Source organism: Phoxinus phoxinus, assembly GCF_949152265.1.
Source record: "Phoxinus phoxinus genome assembly, chromosome: 6".
In the NCBI taxonomy this organism is placed as follows: Eukaryota; Metazoa; Chordata; class Actinopteri; order Cypriniformes; family Leuciscidae; genus Phoxinus; species Phoxinus phoxinus.
In genome coordinates, this window is record NC_136881.1 from 19,869,068 (window position 1) to 19,896,873 (window position 27,806).

General features: G+C 44.3%; 2 protein-coding genes across 10 annotated transcripts in view; one reads left to right on the forward strand and one right to left on the reverse strand.

Annotated features, from left to right (window-relative positions):
* LOC307000414 (uncharacterized protein) overlaps positions 1-27,806 on the reverse strand; it is a 108,718-nt gene that overhangs the window by 29,588 nt on the left and 51,324 nt on the right. The window lies entirely within an intron of this gene.
* Positions 1-27,806, forward strand: part of LOC307000411 (MSL complex subunit 3-like) — a 240,426-nt gene that overhangs the window by 11,415 nt on the left and 201,205 nt on the right. For all 9 annotated transcript variants that reach the window (XM_079615983.1, XM_079615985.1, XM_079615982.1 and 6 more), the window contains exon 5: positions 1,251-1,348. In XM_079615983.1, coding sequence (XP_079472109.1) covers positions 1,251-1,348 — 98 coding nt within the window. The remainder of the gene's footprint in view (positions 1-1,250; positions 1,349-27,806) is intronic.

A 27,806-nucleotide genomic window follows, 5' to 3' on the forward strand; every position in this document is an offset into this window, starting at 1 on the left:
AGTAGCCTACATAAACCGCCAGGGTGGCGTGAGATCCCGAAACCTATTCAGGTTAGCGGAACGCATACTGGTATGGGCCCAGCACAACCTGCGCTCGCTGAGAGCAATGCATGTGCCAGGCCACTTAAATGTAGGCCCAGACAGACTCTCACGGAACAACATTCCTACAGGAGAGTGGTCCCTACACACGCAGACAGTGCGTCTGCTGTGGAAAACGTTCGGCAGAGCGGAAATAGACCTGTTTGCAAACCAGGAAAACGCTCACTGCCCAGAATTCTTTTCGAAGAGCACGAACGCGCTGGCCAGTGTCTGGCCCCGCTGTCCGCTCTATGCCTTTCCTCCTGTCTCACTCCTGCCTCAAGTGCTGGAGCGTATCGAGGAAAGCGGATGCTCGGTGCTACTAGTCGCTCCATACTGGATAAATCAACCCTGGTTCCCAGTTTTGATGCGACTGAAGAGTACTGCCCCGTGGCCGATTCCAGTGAGGAGAGACCTCCTCTCGCAGGCCAAGGGCTCGATTTTGCATCCTCGCCCGGAGCTCTGGTCCCTACACGTATGGGCCATAAACGGGTACCCGCTAACCTCCCAAAGGGAGTGTTAGACACGATCGAACAGGCTAGGGCTCAACTAATAGAAATGCACAACTAATAATAACGATGAAGAATTTGGGACTGACATATTACATAACATGAGAACACTATTGTATTAAATCGTTGTGAATGCATTGGGTTTAGTTCCTGTCTTCTGTGCGTTGTTCCAGGGAGAGCACGTCCACAACAGTCACACATTCTGCACCGCACGCATCTGAGGCGGCGCTGGTGACACGTTGTATTAGTAATAGTCACTATATTTGATTATTAAATAATTAATTGAATTAAATGATCAATCGCATCAAAACATTTTACAATACTACTACCCCTTTATTTAGATTAAAAACCATTCTCATTAATTTGGTGAGGAGCATAGCGTTTTGAGCCAGATTTGCAGACCCTGTCACGCTGTTGGCCATGCCGCTGCAGCAGACGCATATTGCAGTATTGAGGCTAACGATTAATCGATTAATCGTTCATTTAAATGACGATTGATCATGGGAATTTGTGAAAATTGACATTCCTAGTATTTAATGTTTACTAGAGGTTGTTTGAGTACCCACCTGCATGCAAACCAAAAATATTTTGTTAAATGTAAACCAAAAATCCTCTATTGTTCTGTATTTTCACCTTGTTCTCCCTTTTTGGAATGTTTTACAGCTTTGATCTCACCATCTGATGATAGTGACGAAGACGTTTCAGACCAGGCGTCTTTAAGTGAGAGTGACTCATCTGATTCTGAGGATTTAAACAATATGGTAAGATATTGCATAATTTAAGCATATTACATGGCTGGTCCTGAATTGCATTACATCAAACAAATCCATTATCCAACCATAACCATTTAATTTATATTTTTTGGTTAAGTGTCTGTAAGGCTTTTTCGGAAGTCTACTTGTTTATTTACTCATTTATTCAAAAATTTACTTGGATTGATTATCACGGGATATGATGCATGTGAAATGTGAATCATTGTCCATAATTTTGCAAGCAATTGTTAAGGAAAAATGTCACTTTGCAATATTGGAAATATTTCTGTTTTAAACCATGAAGGCAAGCCAGTGGACATCACACAAGCAATGTGCAAATTTTGCGCTAGAGGTATGCTGGTGAAGAAGTCTCAAACCCCAGTTCTCTTACGTAGAGTTCTCTCGTACTGCGTCGAAGACGCTATGGGAAAGATATTTCTTTTTCGAGATTGAAGCCTAAAAATTAATCCTTAATTTTGTAAATATTGTAAAACGCTTTTCTGTAGCATACAACCTTAGGCGGAGCAATATCGACCACCCGTTGGCTGCTCCGCCAGAAAAGCACAGCCTATGCGAGGCCAGTGACGCTGTCCAATGAGGGCGCTTCGCGCCCTTCTGCGTCATCTCCCGCCGAAACAGGCGTGGCCTAGGCCTATAAATACGAGCATAGCTGTCCTCCACTCCGATTTTCTAAAATTCACGAAGCTACACGCATCGTTGGATTGGATTCGAGCCGCCACAGCCGTTTGGAACAAGCACCTCAGCAGGACGAGCCCTTTACCTGAAGCCGCCGTCTTCGCCGCCTTCAGCCGCCGTTCCCTGCTGCGCTTCTCCGGCGTGGAATATCCTTTACATTATGTGTGTGTGTTTTGTGTGTGTGTTCGCCGTCGCGTCACACAGTTTTTCCACCACTAAAAGAGCCGAGCGTCTTTTTCAAGATGCCTCGCACCTCCTGTGGCTCGTGTAGAGCCCCGCTCAGCGACGGGGACCACGTTCTTGTGTTTCCTGCCTTGGTGATGATCACGCAGCTTCAGCTCTCGTCGATGGCGGCTGCCATCACTGTGATTTGATGCCTACGGTGACTCTGCGGACTCGCCTGGCGTTCTTTACTGAAGCTGCATCTTTCCGCCCGCTGTAGTGCATTCCGCCCGTGTAAAGCGTCGTGCTCAGCGGAGCCCGGAACCTCCCTCCACCACGAGGTGCTCGCCGCTGCTGCCGCCAGCTTCTCCGCCCGCTTCGCTGGACTCTCTGACCGACGGACAAGGGCCGCTGTGTGCCGCCGCGTCCGTTATGGACGAGGAAGGTGAAGCCGCGTCTGTGGAGGACGACTGCTGTTCTCTCCTCGCTTCGGGTAGCGAGGGATGGGCGAGCTCCGAGGATCTCCCCTCCCCTGCCGCTCGTGAGCGTCGACGGAGAAAGACCAGCATCGATGCGCTTACCGGCTGGATGGCTGCTTTTCTGCAGAGGAACGTACGTTACCGTCCTCACGACCCGCGCCTTTTTCTTCCTGAATTCACGAAGAAATCGCGGAGTCCCGGAAAGCCCCGTTTTCAGCCAGGATGCGCACTTCTGCTTCGAGGAAAGCTACAGTGTTAAAATCCCGCCGCGGCCGGATTTCACTAAAATGTCTCGCTCGCACAGTCCCAACATACGCGACCGTGCCAGTGTATTTTGCAGTCACCAAATCGGCATCAATGCCCGTTTGCCTGCACACAGACGCCGTTTTCACGACGCCCCAGGTAAATCTGAAAATTTATTTTCTGGTGTCCCGGCCACGGCCGATGGTGTGATGTGTGTATCCGTAATGCCCACGACCCAGTGCCCATTCGTACACACAAGCACAGCCCTACACAATACAGGGCTTGCACACATAAAATCGACTCATGTCGGTTGTGCATCTCATGTAAGTTAGTGAACGTGCCCGCTTTTCAGTGCCCACAATCACTACACACTGCATGTCCCATGGTTTCTGTAAAACGAAACGAATGCACGGTCAGTCGGTTCTGATAGACAGTACTCTCTGTGCTACACGGTGTCCCGGCCACGGCCGATGATGTAATGTGTGTAACTGTATGCCCACGACCCAGTGCCCATTCGTACACACAAGCACAGCCCCACACAATACAGGGCTTGCACACATAAAATCGACTCATTTCGATTGTGCATTATATGTAGTGAGCGTGCCCGTTTTCAAGTGCCCACAATCACTACAAGCTACATGTCACACGGTTTCTATGAAACAAAACCGATGCACGGTCAGTCAGTTCTAATAGACAGTACTCCCCAGTGCTATAAATGTACCCGCGTTCACGCACCCACATTTATTCTCAAACATGCCGAGCCGTATGGGGCTCGCACCGCGCGCTCTCTCTCTCTCAGCTGAGAGAGCTGAGCGCGCGCGGGCTGCCCGCTCGATTAAGCGCGCCCCCGCATCATACGCTGCAATGGCGCCCATGTTACAGCACACGACTGCTCTCGTGTTGCCGCCATTTCGCGACCAGAGCCCGGTTTTTCAACCCGTCTGCACACATAAAATCGACTCATGTCGATTGTGCTTTACATGTAGTGAGCGTGCCCACTGTCCAGTGCCCACAACCACTACACACTGCACGTTCCGCGGTTTCTGTAAAAACGAAACCAACGAACGGTCAGTCAGTTCACAAACACAGTATTCCAGGTGTTATAAATGTGCCCGCTACCACGCGCCCACATTTATTCACAAATATAACGAGCCCTACGGGGCTCGCCCCGCGCGCTCTCTCTCAACTCAGAGAGTCGAGCGCGCGCGCGGGATGCACACTGTGTTAAGCATGCCCCCAGCCTCAGACGCCACGGCGTCCATGTTACAGCACACGGTTGCTCTCGTGTCGCCGCCATTTCACGACCAGGGCCCAGATTACATTCAACCCCTAGTCACGCGTGCAGATGCATGGGAAAGACTTCCTGGGGTCTCAGAATGGGTGCTAGAGACTATAAAAAGAGGCTATTCGCTACAGTTTTATCGACGCCCTCCCCGTCACACGGAGAGAGTCGAAACCACGGTAAAAACAGAAGTAGCACATCTACTTCGAGCCGAAATAGCGAAGCTATTGAGCAAAGGGGCCATAGAGCCTTTATCTCAAGCTCAGAGCGAAGGGGGTTTGTACAGCAGATATTTCCTGGTACCGAAGAAAGACGGGGTCTCAGACCCATTTTAGATCTGAGGCATCTGAACAAAGCGCTAACAAAGCGAAAGTTCAGAATGCTAGAATACCAGAAAAATCCTCGCACAGATTCGCCGAGGAGACTGGTTTATGGCAATAGATCTGAAAGACGCGTATTTTCACATACAAATTGCGTCACGTCACAGGCGATTTTTGAGATTCGCCTTCGAGGGCCGGGCATATCAGTACACAGTCCTGCCATTAGGCCTGTCTCTAGCACCTCGTACATTTACAGTGTGCATGGACGCGGCGCTGGCACCCCTGAGACTCCGAGGCATTCGAATTCTGAATTATTTGGACGATTGGCTGATTCTAGCTCAATCGCCTTCAGAACTCATTCGCCACAGAACCCTAATACTCGATCACCTCGAGCACTTAGGTCTGAGAGTCAATGGGGAGAAAAAGTTCACTGATTCCCAGTCAAAGGATCTCCTTTTGGGACTGGAACTGAACTCGTTGTCTATGACAGCACGGCTGTCATCACGGCGCAGGCGAAACACCCTGCAAATGGCGAAATCCTTCCGCAGCGGCCATATAGTGAAAGAGATTTCAGAAAATGCTAGGCCTCATGGCCTCAGCCTCAACAGTACTGCAGTTGGGCCTGCTGCGCATGCGCCCACTACAGTTCTGACTGAAAGCGCGCGTGCCGCGCCGAGCATGGTTTCATGGTCGCTATCGCCTCAAGGTCAATCAGGAATGCATTTCAGCCCTGACACCATGGAGAGCGTCAGACTGGTACCGGTCAGGTGTAAGCCTGGGGACTTCCTCGAGCCTGAAGGTGGTGTCCACGGACGCGTCCACCTCAGGCTGGGGAGCGCTGCTCGACGGCAGACCGTTCTTTGGCCAGTGGGCAGAACGAGCCGAACTACCGCACATAAACTGCCTGGAAATGATGGCGGTGGATTTTGCGCTGAGGCGTTTTTGTCCTCGGATAAAAGGGCACCACGTCCTGGTCCGTTCGGACAACACGTCGGTAGTAGCCTACATAAACCACCAGGGTGGCGTGAGATCCCGGAACCTATTCAGGTTGGCGGAACGCATACTGGTATGGGCCCAGCACAACCTGCGCTCGCTGAGAGCAATGCATGTGCCAGGCCACCTGAACGTAGGCCCAGACAGACTCTCACGGAACAACGTTCCTACAGGAGAGTGGTCCCTACACACACAGACAGTGCGTCTGCTGTGGGAAACGTTCGGCAGAGCGGAAATAGACCTGTTTGCAAACCAGGAAAACGCTCACTGCCCGGAATTCTTTTCGAAGAGCACGAACGTGCTGGCCAGTGTTTGGCCCCGCCGTCCGCTCTATGCTTTTCCTCCTGTCTCACTCCTACCCCAAGTGCTGGAGCGGATCAGGGAAAGCAGATGCTCAGTGCTACTTGTCGCTCCATACTGGATGAATCAACCCTGGTTCCCAGTTTTTATGCGACTGAAGAGTACTGCCCCATGGCCGATTCCAGTGAGGAGAGACCTCCTCTCGCAGGCCAAGGGCTCGATTTTGCATCCTCGCCCGGAGCTCTGGTCCCTACATGTGTGGGCCATAAACGGGTACCCGCTAACCTCCCAAAGGGAGTGTTAGACACGATCGAACAGGCTAGGGCCCCGTCTACTAGACGGCTCTACGCTTCCAAATGGTCGGTGTTCTCTGGTTGGTGTTCAGGTCAAGGTCTGTCACCACTTCAGTGCGGGGAAACGGAGATTCTCTCCTTCCTGCAAGAACTATTGGATAAGGGAAGAACCCCATCCACGCTCAAAGTCTATGTGGCTGCCATTTCAGCGTTCGTTAATCCAACGCTTGGCCATTCACTGGGCAGGAACGACCTGGTGGTCCGTTTCCTTAGAGGAGCTAGGAGGTTAAATCCTCCAAGGCCTCCTTCAGTCCCCGTTTGGGACCTTTCTACGGTATTGAACGCTATGAAAGGGGCCCCTTTCGAGCCTATTCACTCAGTTGACATGAAACACCTGTCTTTCAAGACCGTGTTTCTTTTGGCTCTCGCTTCACTGAAGCGTGTGGGGGATTTGCAAGCGCTCTCAGTTAGAGCCTCTTGTATGGAGTTCGGGCCCAACGACTCTGTAGTCGTGTTGAAACCGAAGCATGGGTACGTACCTAAGTCCCTCAACACACCGTTCAGGGCTCAGGTCATCTCCCTGTCGGCCCTGCCGGCCTCGTAGGACGGAAATAGCTCCCTTTGCCCGGCCAGGGCATTAAGAGCTTATGTGTCCCGCTCCGCTGTTTTTCGACAGTCGGAGCAGCTCTTTGTTTCGTTCAGTGGGCGCTCTAAAGGGCGAGCTGCGACGAAACAGAGTCTATCTCGATGGGTAGTGGATGCCATTGCGCTAGCCTACGCATCTAGAGGTTTGGAATGCCCCCTGGGCATCAGAGCACATTCTACGAGAGGCATGGCCTCTTCATGGGCCTGGTATAGCGGAATCTCGTTACAAGATATCTGTATGGCGGCAGGCTGGGCCTCCCCGTCTACATTTATACGGTTCTATAACCTAGAGGTTCCTGCGTTGCAGGCTAAACTGCTCTCGGTCTAGAAGACTATGTTTAGTGTTCCTGCCCCGCGCTGCGGCCCAGGTCACTTCAATGTTTTAAGCATCACTCACTGACAATGTGTCCCATGAGCATGCAATTACCCCTCATATACATATATATTTCATATACATGTTATTATGCCCTTAGAGGCACTACTTTAAAGGGATGATGCTAGTTTTAGCCGCTCTCCCTATACATTCTTGGTGTAGGCGCTTGTATGCCAGGGCGCGCGCGCCCTCAGGTGTCTGTGTCGATCCAAGAGCACGCACGGCGAGTTACAGGGGTTCCCGTAGCGTCTTCGACGCAGTACGAGAGAACTCCACGTAAGAGAACGTACTCGGTTACTAACGTAACCTCGGTTCTCTCTAGAAGAGGGAACGAGTACTGCGTCTCAGGCCGTGCGTACCCACTGGACAGCTATGCTCGTATTTATAGGCCTAGGCCACGCCTGTTTCGGCGGGAGATGACGCAGAAGGGCGCGAAGCGCCCTCATTGGACAGCGTCACTGGCCTCGCATAGGCTGTGCTTTTCTGGCGGAGCAGCCAATGGGTGGGCGATATTGCTCCGCCTAAGGTTGTATGCTACAGAAAAGCGTTTTACAATATTTACAAAATTAAGGATTCATTTTTAGGCTTCAATCTCGAAAAAGAAATATCTTTCCCGTAGCGTCTTCGACGCAGTACTCGTTCCCTCTTCTAGAGAGAACCGAGGTTACGTTAGTAACCGAGTACGTTATTTATTCATTACAGAAAGTGAAAATAAAAACTGACAGATGAGAGCTGAATCTACTTCAACATGTTCTGTTAACAGCATATAATGGTCTTAATTTGTTTTCTTAATATTTCTCTTGGGGCCCATATATAGTGAATTTTTTTTATATTTCTCTTGGGGCCCATATATAGTGAATTTTTTTAAGAGTATTTTTTTGAGTAAGCTAATCTACCATCTTTTATTATCGCAGCGCATCAGTACACGTCGCCTTACTTTTTGATATATTTAGCTTAAGATTTGACGTCACACCAAGAAATAAATTAATTCAAAACATGTCCATTAGGGATGGCCCGTGACCGATACTGAGCTCATGTACTCGTACTCGTAAAAACGCCCCGATACCAACAACCGATACCAAGCAGCGTGTGTACAGTGTTTGTGTCCAGACAAAGATGCACTGACAACAGAAAGTATAATGGGGATAAAAAAAGAAGGCTGTCTATGAAGTAAATGTATCATATTAGTGAAATATTAAACAAAATATAGTAACGAGAGAGAGAGAGAGAGAGAGAGAGAGAGAGAGAGAGAGAGAGAGAGAGAGAGAGAGAGAGAGAGAGAGCGAGCTCTGGATTGCTGATCGTTCACTCGGCACGAGTATTTGGATTAAAACTAAATCGTATATGTAAGTAAAACATGAACTGTTACTTTATTTATGTTTAAAGGGCACCTATTATGGAATTTTGAAATGTACCTTTCAAGTAGTGTGTAACATAGATCTAAGTGAACAAAAACATCCTGCAAAGTTTGAAATATGAAAGTGCACCGTATATAAAGTTATTGTCTTTCAAAAGTAAGAGTCGACTCTGAGTCATTTTTATGAATCGTTAGAAGACCGAAGCTTTTGCTCTGACTAGATGACGTCAACTTGTGAAGTTATTTGAATACGATACGCCCACTTATTGCGCTCCAAGGCCAGCAGGGAAACATCATGGCGACGAGACGCTGTGTTCAGAAGTGCGTTTTTCATCTGCCCAAGGAGGAGCATTTGAAGACTAAGTGGCTACAATTCATATATACAACTATACCACAGAAGTATAGTCCGAGCCTTGTGCTTTGAAACTTGGATTCGCGAGCTGGCTGATATTGAACGGAAGGTTCAGTTCCAAGTGTATTTGCATCAGCTTCCTCCTCCGCATCACAACCTGTAAGTGTTATTAATTAGGGCCCAAGCCCTGAAAGGGCGCAGAGCCCTATTGTTCTTCTAAGGGTTTTTTGTTATTAGGGCCCAAGCCCTGAAAGGGCGCAGAGCCCTATTGTTCTTCTAAGGATTTTTTGTTATTAGGGCCAAAGCCTTGAAAAGGCGAAGGCCCTATTGTTTTCCTTCGGATTATTATTATTATTATTATTATTAGGGCCCGAGCACAGATGGTGTGAGGACCCTCTTGGAATTGCTCTGTTTATTATTATTATTATTATTATTATTAGGGCCCGAGCACCGATGGTGCGAGGACACTATTGGAATTGCTCTGTTTATTATTATTATTATTATTATTATTATTATTATTATTATTTTCCGCATTTGATCGCATTTTTGAGGGCCTAAACATGCACGAAAACTCACGAAAATTTGCACACGCGTCAGAACTGGCGAAAATTGACATCTGATATGCGTTTCAGAATTGGGCGGGGTAAAATGGCTCGATAGCGCCACCTATAAAGGTTCAACGGAGTGCGCCTCCCGCTACGTTTCACGTACGTGTACGAAATTCGGTACATACATGTAATGACCCAATACCTACAAAAAAGTCTCTTGGAGCATAGCCTTAAACACAACAGGAAGTCAGCCATTTTGAACTTCCTCTCTGATTTTTGTGCAGTTTTTGGCATTTTCAGGCCTCGTACTTTAACGAACTCCTCCTACAGTTTTAATCTGATCATCTTCAAATTTGGTGAGTGTAATCTTAAGGCCTTTGCGACGTTAAATTGCGAAGATCTAGAGTTTTCGTCGAAGGGCGTGTCCTCGGCGGCCTGACAAATTTTGATGTTTCGCCATGAAACAGGAAGTTGCTGTAACTAAGGCAAACAATGTCCAATCTGCCCCAAACTTCACACGTTTGATAAGCGTTCTGTCCTGAACACATGACCATGCTCAAATTCAGTTACAGTCATAGCGCCACCTGCTGGCAACAGGAAGTGACATGTTTAACACCGTTTTGGACTCCTAATTAACATATACAAAATTGCCAGCAAGTGCTAAACATGTTAACACCATACTAGAAACATGCTAAAACATGCTAGCAAACATTAGCTAAGTGCTAAAGCATGCTATTACTGCAATTAAATAGGAATTTGCTGTAACTCAGGCATTGAATGCCCAATCTGCCCCAAACTTCACACGTTTGATAAGAGTTCTGTCCTGAACACATTTACATGATAATATTCAGTTATAGTAATAGCGCCACCTATTGGCAACAGGAAGTGACATGTTTAACACTGTGATGCTGTACTAGCAACATATTAAATAAACCATTGAGTTATAAACATGTTAGAAACATGTTAAAACATGCTAGCAATTCTTAGCTAAGTGCTAAAGCATGCTAATGCAATGAAACAGGAAGTTGTTGTTACTCAAGTAGGCAATGTCCAATCTGCCCCAAACTTCACAGGTTTGATAAGAGTCCTGCCCTGAACACATCTACATGAGAATAATCAGTTAGAGTAATAGCGCCACCTACTGGCAACAGGAAGTGTCATGTTTAACACCATTTTGGACTCCTAATAACATATAAAAAATTGCCAGCAAGTGCTGAACATGTTAACAACACACGGGAACTAGAGGATGGATACCCGACCCGAGCCCGACGGGACCCGCCGGTACCCGACGGGCCGGGCCGGGTTCGGACAGATATTTAGAAATTATGTTCGGGTTCGGGTCGGGCTCGGTCACATCAGCGCGATAAGGCATTGAACATTTTAAATTTAAAACAGCTTATTATGTAGGTAGCCGATGTGCCTGATGCTTTCACTTGATGCAAACGTTCGTTTTTGTGATTAAAATACATGTAAAATATTACCATAACATCCGTCTTCCTGTGTGCGGACATTTGTTTATGTAGCCGTGACAACGAAACGCGTGCATAATGTGCGCGCGCCAGGTGTTAAGAGCGCTTGTTGCTCCGCGCGCTGATGCGCTTGTCCTGTTGACATTTCCGATTGCCTTCCTACAGTTGCTTAATAAAAGCGGGCTTTCCACACAAACAAACGTACAATTGTCATTAGTATGAGAAAAAAATGGGATTTTAACTGTCGGTCTCGTGTCGGGCTCGAACATAAATATCTTTATGCCTGTCGGGCTCGGGTCGGGTTCGGTTACTGCTCTGTCGGACGCGGGCCGGGCTCGGACTGAAAAAGTCGGCCCGATCCGCACTCTAACGGGAACCATGCTAAAACATGCTAACAAACATTAGCTAAGTGCTAAAGCATGCTATTCCTGCAATTAAATAGGAATTTGCTGTCAGGCATTGAATGTTCAATTTGCCCCAATTTCACACGTTTGATAAGAGTTCTGCCCTGAACACATCTACATGACACTTTTCAGTTATAGTAATAGCGCCACCTACTGGCAACAGGAAGTGACATGGTTAACACTGTGATGCAGTACTAGCAACATATTAAATATGCCATTGAGTAATAAACATGTTAGAAAGTAGGCAATGTCCAATCTGCCCCAAACTTCACAGGTTTGATAAGAGTCCTGCCCTGAACACATCTACATGAGAATAATCAGTTAGAGTAATAGCGCCACCTACTGGCAACAGGAAGTGTCATGTTTAACACCATTTTGGACTCCTAATAACATATAAAAAATTGCCAGCAAGTGCTGAACATGTTAACAACACACGGGAACTAGAGGATGGATACCCGACCCGAGCCCGACGGGACCCGCCGGTACCCGACGGGCCGGGCCGGGTTCGGACAGATATTTAGAAATTATGTTCGGGTTCGGGTCGGGCTCGGTCACATCAGCGCGATAAGGCATTGAACATTTTAAATTTAAAACAGCTTATTATGTAGGTAGCCGATGTGCCTGATGCTTTCACTTGATGCAAACGTTCGTTTTTGTGATTAAAATACATGTAAAATATTACCATAACATCCGTCTTCCTGTGTGCGGACATTTGTTTATGTAGCCGTGACAACGAAACGCGTGCATAATGTGCGCGCGCCAGGTGTTAAGAGCGCTTGTTGCTCCGCGCGCTGATGCGCTTGTCCTGTTGACATTTCCGATTGCCTTCCTACAGTTGCTTAATAAAAGCGGGCTTTCCACACAAACAAACGTACAATTGTCATTAGTATGAGAAAAAAATGGGATTTTAACTGTCGGTCTCGTGTCGGGCTCGAACATAAATATCTTTATGCCTGTCGGGCTCGGGTCGGGTTCGGTTACTGCTCTGTCGGACGCGGGCCGGGCTCGGACTGAAAAAGTCGGCCCGATCCGCACTCTAACGGGAACCATGCTAAAACATGCTAACAAACATTAGCTAAGTGCTAAAGCATGCTATTCCTGCAATTAAATAGGAATTTGCTGTCAGGCATTGAATGTTCAATTTGCCCCAATTTCACACGTTTGATAAGAGTTCTGCCCTGAACACATCTACATGACACTTTTCAGTTATAGTAATAGCGCCACCTACTGGCAACAGGAAGTGACATGGTTAACACTGTGATGCAGTACTAGCAACATATTAAATATGCCATTGAGTAATAAACATGTTAGAAAGTAGGCAATGTCCAATCTGCCCCAAACTTCACAGGTTTGATAAGAGTCCTGCCCTGAACACATCTACATGAGAATAATCAGTTAGAGTAATAGCGCCACCTACTGGCAACAGGAAGTGTCATGTTTAACACCATTTTGGACTCCTAATAACATATAAAAAATTGCCAGCAAGTGCTGAACATGTTAACAACACACGGGAACTAGAGGATGGATACCCGACCCGAGCCCGACGGGACCCGCCGGTACCCGACGGGCCGGGCCGGGTTCGGACAGATATTTAGAAATTATGTTCGGGTTCGGGTCGGGCTCGGTCACATCAGCGCGATAAGGCATTGAACATTTTAAATTTAAAACAGCTTATTATGTAGGTAGCCGATGTGCCTGATGCTTTCACTTGATGCAAACGTTCGTTTTTGTGATTAAAATACATGTAAAATATTACCATAACATCCGTCTTCCTGTGTGCGGACATTTGTTTATGTAGCCGTGACAACGAAACGCGTGCATAATGTGCGCGCGCCAGGTGTTAAGAGCGCTTGTTGCTCCGCGCGCTGATGCGCTTGTCCTGTTGACATTTCCGATTGCCTTCCTACAGTTGCTTAATAAAAGCGGGCTTTCCACACAAACAAACGTACAATTGTCATTAGTATGAGAAAAAAATGGGATTTTAACTGTCGGTCTCGTGTCGGGCTCGAACATAAATATCTTTATGCCTGTCGGGCTCGGGTCGGGTTCGGTTACTGCTCTGTCGGACGCGGGCCGGGCTCGGACTGAAAAAGTCGGCCCGATCCGCACTCTAACGGGAACCATGCTAAAACATGCTAACAAACATTAGCTAAGTGCTAAAGCATGCTATTCCTGCAATTAAATAGGAATTTGCTGTCAGGCATTGAATGTTCAATTTGCCCCAATTTCACACGTTTGATAAGAGTTCTGCCCTGAACACATCTACATGACACTTTTCAGTTATAGTAATAGCGCCACCTACTGGCAACAGGAAGTGACATGGTTAACACTGTGATGCAGTACTAGCAACATATTAAATATGCCATTGAGTAATAAACATGTTAGAAACCTGTTAAAACATGCTAGCAATTCTTAGCTAAGTGCTAAAGCATGCTAATGCAATGAAACGGGAAGTTATTGTTACTGAAGAAGACAATGTCCAATCTGCCCCAAACTTCACATGTTTGATAAGAGTCCTGCCCTGAACACATCTACATGACAATTTTAAGTTAAAGTAATAGCGCCACCTACTGTCGACAGGAAGTGACACGTTTTAAACTGTGATGCATTGCTAGCGACATATTTAATATGCCATTGAGTTCTAAACATGCTAGAAACATGCTAAAACATGCTAGCAACACTTATCTGAGTGATAACGCATGCTATTATACCCATGATAAAGGACATTTTTGTAACTGACTTTGACATACTACTCCTATTTTTACTAATTAAATGCACATTGCCCACCGTGCTCTGTCTTCCTAAAGCCACCGGGTGGCGGTGGCACGGGTGCGAGGGCCCTTTCATCGCTGCTTGCAGCTTTAATTAGGGCCCGAGCACCGATGGTGTGAGGACCCTCTTGGAATTGCTCTGTTTATTATTATTATTATTATTATTATTATTATTATTCTTCTCCGCATTTAATCGCATTTTTGAGGGCCTAAACATGCACGAAAACTCACGAAAATTTGCACACGCGTCAGAACTGGCGAAAATTGACATCTGATATGCGTTTCAGAATTGGGCGGGGTAAAATGGCTCGATAGCGCCACCTATAAAGGTTCAACGGAGTGCGCCTCCCGCTACGTTTCACGTACGTGTACGAAATTCGGTACATACATGTAATGACCCAATACCTACAAAAAAGTCTCTTGGAGCATAGCCTTAAACACAACAGGAAGTCAGCCATTTTGAACTTCCTCTCTGATTTTTGTGCAGTTTTTGCCATTTTCAGGCCTCGTACTTTAACGAACTCCTCCTACAGTTTTAATCTGATCATCTTCAAATTTGGTGAGTGTAATCTTAAGGCCTTTGCGACGTTAAATTGCGAAGATCTAGAGTTTTCGTCGAAGGGCGTGTCCTCGGCGGCCTGACAAATTTTGATGTTTCGCCATGAAACAGGAAGTTGCTGTAACTCAGGCAAACAATGTCCAATCTGCCCCAAACTTCACACGTTTGATAAGCGTTCTGTCCTGAACACATGACCATGCTCAAATTCAGTTACAGTCATAGCGCCACCTGCTGGCAACAGGAAGTGACATGTTTAACACTGTTTTGGACTCCTAATAACATAAAAAATTGCCAGCAAGTGCTAAACATGTTAACAACATACTAGAAACATGCTAAAACATGCTAGCAAACATTAGCTAAGTGCTAAAGCATGCTATTACTGCAATTAAATAGGAATTTGCTGTAACTCAGGCATTGAATGCCCAATCTGCCCCAAACTTCACACGTTTGATAAGAGTTCTGGTCTGAACACATTTACATGAGAATATTCAGTTATAGTAATAGCGCCACCTATTGGCAACAGGAAGTGACATGTTTAACACTGTCATGCTGTACTAGCAACATATTAAATAAACCATTGAGTTATAAACATGTTAGAAACATGTTAAAACATGCTAGCAATTCTTAGCTAAGTGCTAAAGCATGCTAATGCAATGAAACAGGAAGTTGTTGTTACTCAAGAAGGCAATGTCCAATCTGCCCCAAACTTCACACGTTTGATAAGAGTCCTGCCCTGAACACATCTACATGACACTTTTCAGTTATAGTAATAGCGCCACCTACTGGCAACAGGAAGTGACATGTTTAACACTGCGATGCATTACTAGCAACATATTAAATATGCCATTGAGTTATATACATGTTAGAAACATGTTAAAACATGCTAGCAATTCTTAGCTAAGTGCTAAAGCACGCTAATGCAATGAAACGGGAAGTTGTTGTTACTGAAGAAGGCAATGTCAAATCTGCCCCAAACTTCACACGTTTGATAAGAGTCCTGCCCTGAACACATCTACATGACAATTTTAAGTTAAAGTAATTGCGCCACCTACTGTCGACAGGAAGTGACACGTTTTAAACTGTGATGCATTGCTAGCGACATATTTAATATGCCATTGAGTTCTAAACATGCTAGAAACATGCTAAAACATGCTAGCAACACTTATCTGAGTGATAACGCATGCTATTATCCCCATAATAAAGGACATTTTTGTAACTGACTTTGACATACTCCTATATTTACCTACTTAAATGCACAATGCCCACCGTGCTCTGTCTTCCTAAAGCCACCGGGTGGCGGTTGGCACGGGTGCGAGGGCCCTTTCATCGCTGCTTGCAGCTTTAATTATTATTATTATTCTTCTCCGCATTTATTCGCATTTTTGAGGGCCTAAACATGCACGAAAACTCACGAAAATTTGCACACGCGTCAGAACCGGCGAAAATTGACATCTGATATGCGTTTCAGAATTGGGCGGGGTAAAATGGCTCGATAGCGCCACCTATAAAGGTTCAACGGAGTGCGCCTCCCGCTACGTTTCACGTACGTGTACGAAATTCGGTACATAGATGTAAGGACCTAATACCTACAAAAAAGTCTCTTGGAGCATAGCCTTAAACACAACAGGAAGTCAGCCATTTTGAACTTCCTCTCTGATTTTTGTGCAGTTTTTGCCATTTTCAGGCCTCGTACTTTAACGAACTCCTCCTACAGTTTTAATCTGATCATCTTCAAATTTGGTGAGTGTAATCTTAAGGCCTTTGCGACGTTAAATTGCGAAGATCTTGAGTTTTCGTCGAAGGGCGTGTCCTCGGCGGCCTGACAAATTTTGATGTTTCGCCATGAAACAGGAAGTTGCTGTAACTCAGGCAAACAATGTCCAATCTGCCCCAAACTTCACACGTTTGATAAGCGTTCTGTCCTGAACACATGACCATGCTCAAATTCAGTTACAGTCATAGCGCCACCTGCTGGCAACAGGAAGTGACATGTTTAACACTGTTTTGGACTCCTAATAATTTATAAACAATTGCCAGCAAGTGCTAAACTTGTTAACAACATACTAGAAACATGCTAAAACATGCTAGCAAACATTAGCTAAGTGCTAAAGCATGCTATTACTGCAATTAAACAGGAAGTTGCTGTAACTCAGGCAAACAATGTCCAATCTGCCCCAAACTTCACACGTTTGATAAGAGTCCTGCCCTGAACACATTTACATGAGAATATTCAGTTACAGTCATAGCGCCACCTGCTGGCAACAGGAAGTGACATGTTTAACACTGTTTTGGACTCCTAATAACATATACAAAATTGCCAGCAAGTGCTAAACATGTTAACAACATACTAGAAACATGCTAAAACATGCTAGCAAACATTAGCTAAGTGTTAAAGCATGCTATTAATGCAATTAAATAGGAATTTGCTGTAACTCAGGCATTGAATGCCCAATCTGCCCCAAACTTCACACGTTTGATAAGAGTTCTGGTCTGAACACATTTACATGAGAATATTTAGTTATAGTAATAGCGCCACCTATTGGCAACAGGAAGTGACATGTTTAACACTGCAATGCATTACTAGCAACATATTAAATATGCCATTGAGTTATATACATGTTAGAAACATGTTAAAACATGCTAGCAATTCTTAGCTAAGTGCTAAAGCACGCTAATGCAATGAAACGGGAAGTTGTTGTTACTCAAGAAGGCAATGTCCAATCTGCCCCAAACTTCACACGTTTGATAAGAGTCCTGCCCTGAACACATCTACATGACACTTTTCAGTTATAGAATAGCGCCACCTACTGGCAACAGGAAGTGACATGTTTAACACTGCAATGCATTACTAGCAACATATTAAATATGCCATTGAGTTATATACATGTTAGAAACATGTTAAAACATGCTAGCAATTCTTAGCTAAGTGCTAAAGCACGCTAATGCAATGAAAGAGGAAGTTGTTGTTACTAAAGAAGGCAATGTCCAATCTGCCCCAAACTTCACACGTTTGATAAGAGTCCTGCCCTGAACACATCTACATGACACTTTTCAGTTATAGTAATAGCGCCACCTACTGGCAACAGGAAGTGACATGGTTAACACTGTGATGCTGTACTAGCAACATATTAAATATGCCATTGAGTTATATACATGTTAGAAACATGTTAAAACATGCTAGCAATTCTTAGCTAAGTGCTAATGCATGCTAATGCAATGAAAGAGGAAGTTGTTGTTACTAAAGAAGGCAATGTCCAATCTGCCCCAAACTTCACACGTTTGATAAGAGTCCTGTCCTGAACACATCTACATGACACTTTTCAGTTATAGTAATAGCGCCACCTACTGGCAACAGGAAGTGACATGTTTAACACTGCGATGCATTACTAGCAACATATTAAATATGCCATTGAGTTATATACATGTTAGAAACATGTTAAAACATGCTAGCAATTCTTAGCTAAGTGCTAAAGCACGCTAATGCAATGAAACGGGAAGTTGTTGTTACTGAAGAAGGCAATGTCAAATCTGCCCCAAACTTCACACGTTTGATAAGAGTCCTGCCCTGAACACATCTACATGACAATTTTAAGTTAAAGTAATAGCGCCACCTACTGTCGACAGGAAGTGACACGTTTTACACTGTGATGCATTACTAGCGACATATTTAATATGCCATTGAATTCTAAACATGCTAAAACATGCTAGCAACACTTATCTGAGTTATAACGCATGCTATTATCCCCATAATAAAGGACATTTTTGTAACTGACTTTGACATACTCCTATTTTTACCTACTTAAATGCACATTGCCCACCGTGCTCTGTCTTACTAAAGCCACCGGGTGGCGGTGGCACGGGTGCGAGGGCCCTTTCATCGCTGCTTGCAGCTTTAATTATTATTATTATTATTTTTCTTACGACTATTCGGGCACTTTTGGGTCTCTTAACGTGCTCAAAAACTCTTGAAACTTTGCACAAATGTCAGAACCCGCGGCCATTAGAGCCGGACTGAAGCTGGGACCCGGGCGTGGCAGGGGGGCTCGACAGCGCCCCCTGGAACGCGGTCCGAAAACTTGGTCCATATATCAAACACGCTTGCATGTAATAATATGAAACTCGGTACACTTATAGATCTCATCGGTTCATATATCCTTCGTGCTCTGACTTTTTACCCCAGCCCAACAGGAAGTCGGCTATTTGGCGTAGTTTAAAAAACACATGCAATGGAATTTAAAATACTCCTCCTAGAAAATTCAACCAATCACCACGAAACTCGGTGTGCATGAAGTCAAGACATTGAGGATGAAAAATTGCCAGGGGATTTTTGATATCTCGAACGGTTTGGCCGTGGCGAGGAAACAAATTTATGGCGAATATTGGAAACAGGAAGTGTGTTATAACATCCTCATACATTAATTGATCTGGATGAAACTTCAGCAGTGTGTTCGCTGTAAGAGGCCGATCACATGGATGTGACTATTGTGAGTCAAAGTTATAGCGCCACCAACTGGCAGCAGGAAGTGTGTCACTTTCAAAATGCTTTAAAATCACCCTCTTATTTTTACCCGATTTGCTTCAAACTTTATGTGTATAATGTAAACACACGGCAGATGTAGACCTGTGAAAGGATTATTGATATCTTAAATACTGTTGCCATGGCAACGCAGCAAACTTTAATATTCTTTTTTAAAGTTTTTGAGACTCTTAGCATGCTTGAAATTGCACGAAACTCGACAGACACTTTACATTTATTGCCTAGTACACTTGTGCAAAGTTTCAGAAACAGGCGTGGTAAGGGGCTCAGTAGCGCCACCTTTAGTCAAAAATGGGGTATTAGTTTTACCTACAGTAACAAAAATCGGTATTTATATTTATCTCCCCGAGCCGGACAACTTTCTAATTTACAGTCATTAGCTCCGACCAACAGGAAGTCAGATATTTTGGTTTAAATGTGATTTGATGGGAATTTTGCCAGTCTCTCTCAGTGTCTGTGTGTGTGAGAGAGGAGGGGGGGCTTTATTTTAACCCTTTCTCTGCTGTGTGGGACTTCTCGGGCACTTTTGGGGCCCTTAACGTGCTCGAAAACTTTCGAAACTTTGCACACAGGTCAGAACCTGCGGCCATCAGGGCCGGGCTGAAGCTGGTACCCGGGCGTGGCAGGGGGGCTCAACAGCGCCCCCTTTAACGGGGTCCGAAAACTTGGTCCATATATCAAACTGAATATTGCATGAATTAGTATGAAACTCGGTACAAATATAGATCTCATCGGGCCGAACAACTTTCGTGCTCTAAGTTTTACGCCAGTCCAACAGGAAGTCGGCTATTATGGGTTGTATGAAAACGCACGCCCCTGGAATTTTATATACTCCTCCAAGAAATTTAATTTGATCTTCACCAAACTCGGTCAGCATGAAGTAAAGACATTGAGGACGCTAAATTGCGGACGGATTTTTGATATCTCGAAATGGTTACACACACAGACAGCCCCCCCCTTTTCTGTGTGTGTTTGGAGGGGAGCAGAAAGACTCACACTGATACAAGCTCTAAAGCAGACTTCTTCTCGACAGTCAAAGCGGGGTTACGTTATTGCCCGTCGTGCACAGGAACCCGAAAGGCAACGGGGTGGCGGCTTTATATATATATATATATATATATATATATATATATATATATATATATAAATATAGCTGCAAGCAGCGATGGAGGGCCCAAGCCGGTGGCAGCGCCAGCCCGGTGCCTTTAGTGTAACTAAAGGCACCAGGGTGGCGGTGCCACCGGCTTGGGCCCTCCATCGCTGCTTGCAGCTATATTTATATATATATATATATATATATTTAGGGCCCAAGCCCTGAAAGGGCGCAGAGCCCTATTGTTCTTCTAAGGATTTTTAGGGCCCAAGCCCTGAAAGGGCGCAGAGCCCTATTGTTCTTCTAAGGGTTTTTTGTTTTTCTTCTTCTTCTTCTTCTTTATAATAAATTTTTTTTCAAGGTTTTTGCCACTTTTGGGGGCCTTAACGTGCTCAAAAACTCTTGAAACTTTGCACACTGGTCAGAACCCGCGGCCATTAGAGCCGGACTGAAGCTGGTACCCGGGCGTGGCAGGGGGGCTCGACAGCGCCCCCTGGAACGGGGTCTGAAAACTTGGTCCATAAATCAAACGCGCTTGCATGAAATAATATGAAACTCGGTACACTTATAGATCTCATCGGTTCATATATCCTTCATGCTCTGACTTTTTACCCCAGCCCAACAGGAAGTCGGCTATTTGGGGTAGTTTAAAAAACACATGCAATGGAATTTAAAATACTCCTCCTAGACGATTCAAACAATCACCACGAAACTCGGTGTGCATGAAGTCAAGACATGGAGGATGAAAAGTTGCGAGGGGATTTTTGATATCTCGAACGGTTTGGCCGTGGTGAGGAAACGAATTTATGGCGAATATTGGAAACAGGAAGTGTGTTATAACATCCTCATACATTAATTGATCTTGATGAAACTTTAGCAGTGTGTTTGTTGTAAGAGGCCGATCACATGGATGTGACTATTGTGAGTCAAAGTTATAGCGCCACCAACTGGCAGCAGGAAGTGTGTCACTTTCGAAATGCTTTGAAATCACCCTCTTATTTTTACCCGATTTGCTTCAAACTTCATCTGTATAATGTAAACACACGACAGATGTAGACCTGTGAAAGGATTATTGATATCTTTAATACTGTCGCCATGGCAACGCTTCAAACTTTTATATTCTTTTTGGATGCATTTGAGGCACTTAACATGCTTCAAATTGCATGAAACTCAACATGCATTTGACATTTATTGTGTAATAGACATGTGCGAAGTTTCAGAAACGGGCGTGGTAAGGGGCTCAGTAGCGCCACCTTTAGTCAAAAATGGGGTATTAGTTTTACCTACAGTAACCAAACTCGGTACGTATATTCTTCTCTTCGATCCGGACAACTTTCTAATTTACAGTCATTAGCTCCGACCAACAGGAAGTCAGATATTTTGGTTTGAATGTGTACTGTTTGGAGCATTTTCCCTCTGCCCCTCTGTGTGTGTGGGTCTGTCTGTGTGGGGTGGGGAGGGGAGGGGGGGGATCTGTGTATGTGTGTGTGTGTGAGGAGGGGGGCTAGTTTAGTTTAACCCTTTCTCTGCTGTGTGCAAAATCTCTGCCACTTTTGAGGGCCTTAACATGCTCGAAAACTCTTGAAATTTTGCACACAGGTCAGAACCCGCGGCCATTAGGGCCGGGCTGAAGCTGGTACCCGGGCGTGGCAGGGGGGCTCGACAGCGCCCCCTGGAATGGGATTCGAACACTTGTCCGTATATCAAACACGCTTGCATGAATTAATATGAAACTCGGTACACATATAGATTTAATCGGGCCGAACAACTTTCCCTGGGTCAAGTTTTACGCCAGCCCAACAGGAAGTCGGCTATTACGGGTTGATTGGAGAACGCTTGCTCTCGCATTTGAAACACTTCTCCTAGAGAATTCATCCGATGACCACGAAACTCGGTCAGCATGAAGTCAAGACACGGAAGATGATAAATTTCCAGGGGATTTTTGATATCTCGAACGGTTTGTCCGTGGCGAGTAAACAAATTTATGATTAAAAAAGGATGCATAAAGTGTGTTATAACTTAGTTATAGTTTTACCTACAGTAACCAAACTCGGTACGTATATTCTTCTCTTCGATCCGGACAACTTTCTAATTTACAGTCATTAGCTCCGACCAACAGGAAGTCAGATATTGTGGTTTGAATGTGTATTTTCTCTCTCTCTGTCTCTCTGCCATTCTGTCTGTGTGGGGAGGGGAGGGGGGATGTGTGTGTGTGTGTGTGTGTGTGTGTGTGTGTGTGTGTGTGTGTGTGTGTGTGTGTGTGTGTGTGTGTGTGTGTGTGTGTGATTTTGGTTGGGTGACAGTTGTAGGTTACAGTTTGACAAGAGTTTATAGTTTAACAAAAGCACAATGTTGTGTTTCATTGCGAGTGTACACAAATATAGAGAAACACTTTGCATTTTGAATGATGGTCTGTATGAACAAAATGACGGAGTATGTTTTTATGTCTCCATTGTTCGATCGAGCCTCACACACACACACACACACACACACACACACACACACACACACACACACACACACACACACACACACACACACACACACACACACACACACACACACACACACACACACAGCATTCCAGCATTGCAATCTTGACATCGCAGAATGTTCATTATAGCCTTAATAAAATATAATAATAAAATAGTCAACTTACATATAAAAATTACACTGCTCTGTTTAAATAGTCATTTGTACAGTTTGTGCCGTTCATAATACATTTTTTTAATTTTTCTATATTGGAACGTGAGTGTACAAAGTGTACAAAGTACAAAGCCTATAAAAAGAATAGTTTAGCATCCAAAAATGTTAATAATATATATATTATTATTATATATATAATAATATATATGTTAAAAATAGGGGGGGAAAAAGAATTTACATAATATATACATATATATATTTTTTTTTTAATTTATATATATATATATATATATATATATATATATATATATATATATATATAATTAAAGCTGCAAGCAGCGATGGAGGGCCCAAGCCGGTGGCACCGCCACCCGGTGCCTTTAGTTCCACTAAAGGCACCAGGGTGGCGGTGCCACCGGCTTGGGCCCGCAATCGCTGCTTGCAGCTTTAATTTGTTATTCTTCTTCTTCTTTATAATAAATTTTTTTTCAAGGTTTTTGCCACTTTTGGGGGCCTTAACGTGCTCAAAAACTCTTGAAACTTTGCACACTGGTCAGAACCCGCGGCCATTAGAGCCCGACTGAAGCTGGTACCCGGGCGTGGCAGGGGGGCTCGACAGCGCCCCCTGGAACGGGGTCCGAAAACTTGGTCCATAAATCAAACACGCTTGCATGAAATAATATGAAACTCGGTACACTTATAGATCTCATCGGTTCATATATCCTTCATGCTCTGACTTTTTACCCCAGCCCAACAGGAAGTCGGCTATTTGGCGTAGTTTAAAAAACACATGCAATGGAATTTAAAATACTCCTCCTAGACGATTCAAACAATCACCACAAAACTCGGTGTGCATGAAGTCAAGACATTGAGGATGAAAAGTTGCGAGGGGATTTTTGATATCTCGAACGGTTTGGCCGTGGCGAGGAAACGAATTTATGGCGAATATTGGAAACAGGAAGTGTGTTATAACATCCTCATACATGAACTGATCTTGATGAAACTTCAGCAGTGTGTTCGCTGTAAGAAGCCGATCACATGGATGTGACTATTGTGAGTCAAAGTTATAGCGCCACCAACTGGCAGCAGGAAGTGTGTCACTTTCGAAATGCTTTGAAATCACCCTCTTATTTTTACCCGATTTGCTTCAAACTTCATCTGTATAATGTAAACACACGACAGATGTAGACCTGTGAAAGGATTATTGATATCTTTAATACTGTCGCCATGGCAACGCTTTAAACTTTTATATTCTTTTTGGATGCATTTGAGGCTCTTAACATGCTTCAAATTGCATGAAACTCAACATGCATTTGACATTTATTGTGTAATAGACATGTGCGAAGTTTCAGAAACGGGCGTGGTAAGGGGCTCAGTAGCGCCACCTTTAGTCAAAAATGGGGTATTAGTTTTACCTACAGTAACCAAACTCGGTACATATATTCTTCTCTTCGATCCGGACAACTTTCTAATTTACAGTCATTAGCTCCGACCAACAGGAAGTCAGATATTTTGGTTTGAATGTGTACTGTTTGGAGCATTTTCCCTCTGCCCCTCTGCGTCTCTGTGTGTGTGTGTGTGTGTGTGTGTGAGGAGGGGGGCTAGTTTAGTTTAACCATTTCTCTGCTGTGTGCAAAATCTCTGGCACTTTTGAGGGCCTTAACATGCTCGAAAACTCTTGAAATTTTGCACACAGGTCAAATGTGGGGCGTGGGATTCGAACACTTGTCCGTATATCAAACACGCTTGCATGAATTAATATGAAACTCGGTACACATATAGATTTAATCGGGCCGAACAACTTTCCCTGGGTCAAGTTTTACGCCAGCCCAACAGGAAGTCGGCTATTACGGGTTGATTGGAGAACGCTTGCTCTCGCATTTGAAACACTTCTCCTAGAGAATTCATCCGATGACCACGAAACTCGGTCAGCATGAAGTCAAGACATGGAAGATGATAAATTGCCAGGGGATTTTTGATATCTCGAACGGTTTGGCCGTGGCGAGGAAACAAATTTATGATTAAAAAAGGATGCATAAAGTGTGTTATAACTTAGTTATAGTTTTACCTACAGTAACCAAACTCGGTACGTATATTCTTCTCTTCGATCCGGACAACTTTCTAATTTACAGTCATTAGCTCCGACCAACAGGAAGTCAGATATTGTGGTTTGAATGTGTATTTTCTCTCTCTCTGTCTCTCTGCCATTCTGTGTGTGTGTGTGTCTGTCTGTGTGGGGATGGGAGGGGAGGGGGGATGTGTGTGTGTGTGTGTGTGTGTGTGTGTGTGTGTGTGTGTGTGTGTGTGTGATTTTGGTTGGGTGACAGTTGTAGGTTACAGTTTGACAAGAGTATATAGTTTAACAAAAGCACAATGTTGTGTTTCATTGCGAGTGTACACAAATATAAGGAAACACTTTGCATTTTGAATGATGGTCTGTATGAACAAAATGACGGAGTATGTTTTTATGTCTCCATTGTTCGATCGAGCCTCACACACACACACACACACACACACACACAGCATTCCAGCATTGCAATCTTGACATCGCAGAATGTTCATTATAGCCTTAATAAAATATAATAATAAAATAGTCAACCTTACATATAAAAATTACACTGCTCTGTTTAAATAGTCATTTGTACAGTTTGTGCCGTTCATAATAATTTTTTTTAATTTTTCTATATTGGAACGTGAGTGTACAAAGTGTACAAAGTACAAAGCCTATAAAAAGAATAGTTTAGCATCCAAAAATGTTAATAATATATATATTATTATTATATATATAATAATATATATGTTAAAAATAGGGGGGGAAAAGAATTTACATAATATATATAGGGGTGGGTATTGGCAAGGACTTCACGATACGATACGCATCACGATACATGGATCACGATACGATTTCATCACGATACATCACGATACATCACGATACGATAAATATTGCGATATTCCACACAGTTAACTAAAAATGTAAAACCAAAATAAAATACAAGTTACGGTGTGTGCCATCGGAGTAGTCTTACATCAGATCACATTGATAAATCAGCAGAAGAATTGAGTCAAAGCAATATATTACAAAATTTCCTTTCCAATTTATTTTTTTAGCTGCCATAACAAAAGAAACTTGAACTTTTAACAATGGACACATTAAAAACGTTAAAATAAAGTGCATTAGATATTTAAAACTAAATTAAAGTGTAGTGCACAGTTACGGTAAGTTAACTCACTGAGGTTATGTGGGGCTGAGCTTGAATTTAAAAAAAAAAACATGGAAATAAAGTGCAGATACTCAGGTACTGTCCATGTAAACAATGAAGTGAAATATGCAGCTTTCACTACCGAAATTGAGAGTGTGTGTGCGCTACTGAGTGAGCGTGCGTTTGTGTGTGTGAGTGAATGTGCGTTTGTGTGAGTGAGTGAGCGCGAGAGAGTGCGTGTGTGAGTGAATGTGCGTTTGTGTGAGTGAGCGCGAGAGAGTGCGTGTGTGAGTGAATGTGCGTTTGTGTGAGTGAGTGAGCGCGAGAGAGTGCGTGTGTGAGTGAATGTGCGTTTGTGTGAGTGAGTGAGCGCGAGAGTGCGTGTGTGAGTGAATGTGCGTTTGTGTGAGTGAGTGAGCGAGAGTGTGTGTGCGCTAAATGAGTGAGCGTGCGTTTGTGTGTGTGAGTGAGCGCGAGAGTGTGTGTGTGTGCGCGCGCGCTGTTTGTGTGAGTGAGTGAGCGTTAGAGAGTGCGTGTGTGTGAGAGTGTGTGAGCGCTGTTTGTGTGTGTGTGTGTGTGAGTGAGCGCGAGCGAGTGTGTGTATGTGTGCGAGTGAATGTGTGTGTGAGACGGCACGCGATGACTGGTCGGAAAGCAACGTGTGTAGTCTGATATGTTTCTTGTCCACGACAAGAACATAAAGCCGCCATACTGCGACATCTAACGTTGCAGGAACGGAGGTTGTAGTTCACCAGGTCACACCCCGTTTAAAACGTGATTTATTTATTTATTTATTTATTTTTTTTAACATCGATTTTTTGAGCTGGAAATCGATGTTGTGTATCATGAATTTAAAAATCGCGATGTATCGCTGTATCGATTTTTTAGCACACCCCTAAATATATATATATTTTTTTATTTTATTTTTTATATATATATATATATATATATATATATATATATATATATATATATATATATATATATATATATATATATATAATTAAAGCTGCAAGCAGCGATGGAGGGCCCAAGCCGGTGGCACCGCCACCCGGTGCCTTTAGTTCCACTAAAGGCACCAGGGTGGCGGTGCCACCGGCTTGGGCCCGCAATCGCTGCTTGCAGCTTTAATTTTTACCGATTTGCTTCAAACTTCATCTGTATAATGTAAACACACGGCAGATGTAGACCTGTGAAAGGATTATTGATATCTTAAATACTGTTGCCATGGCAACGCATCAAACTTTAATATTCTTTTTTAAAGTTTTTGAGACTCTTAGCATACTTGAAATTGCATGAAACTCGACAGACACTTTACATTTATTGCCTAGTACACTTGTGCAAAGTTTCAGAAATGGGCGTGGTAAGGGGCTCAGTAGCGCCACCTTTAGTCAAAAAGGGGGTATTAGTTTTACCTACAGTAACAAAAAACGGTATCTATATTTATCTCCACGAGCCGGACAACTTTCTAATTTACAGTCATTAGCTCCGACCAACAGGAAGTCAGATATTTTGGTTTGAATGTGATTTGATGGGAATTTTGCCAGTCTCTCTCAGTGTCTGTGTGTGTGAGAGAGGAGGGGGGCTTTATTTTAACCCTTTCTCTGCTGTGTGGGACTTCTCGGGCACTTTTGGGGCCCTTAACGTGCTCGAAAACTCTTGAAACTTTGCACATAGGTCAGAACCTGCGGCCATCAGGGCCGGCCTGAAGCTGGTACCCGGGCGTGGCAGGGGAGCTCAAC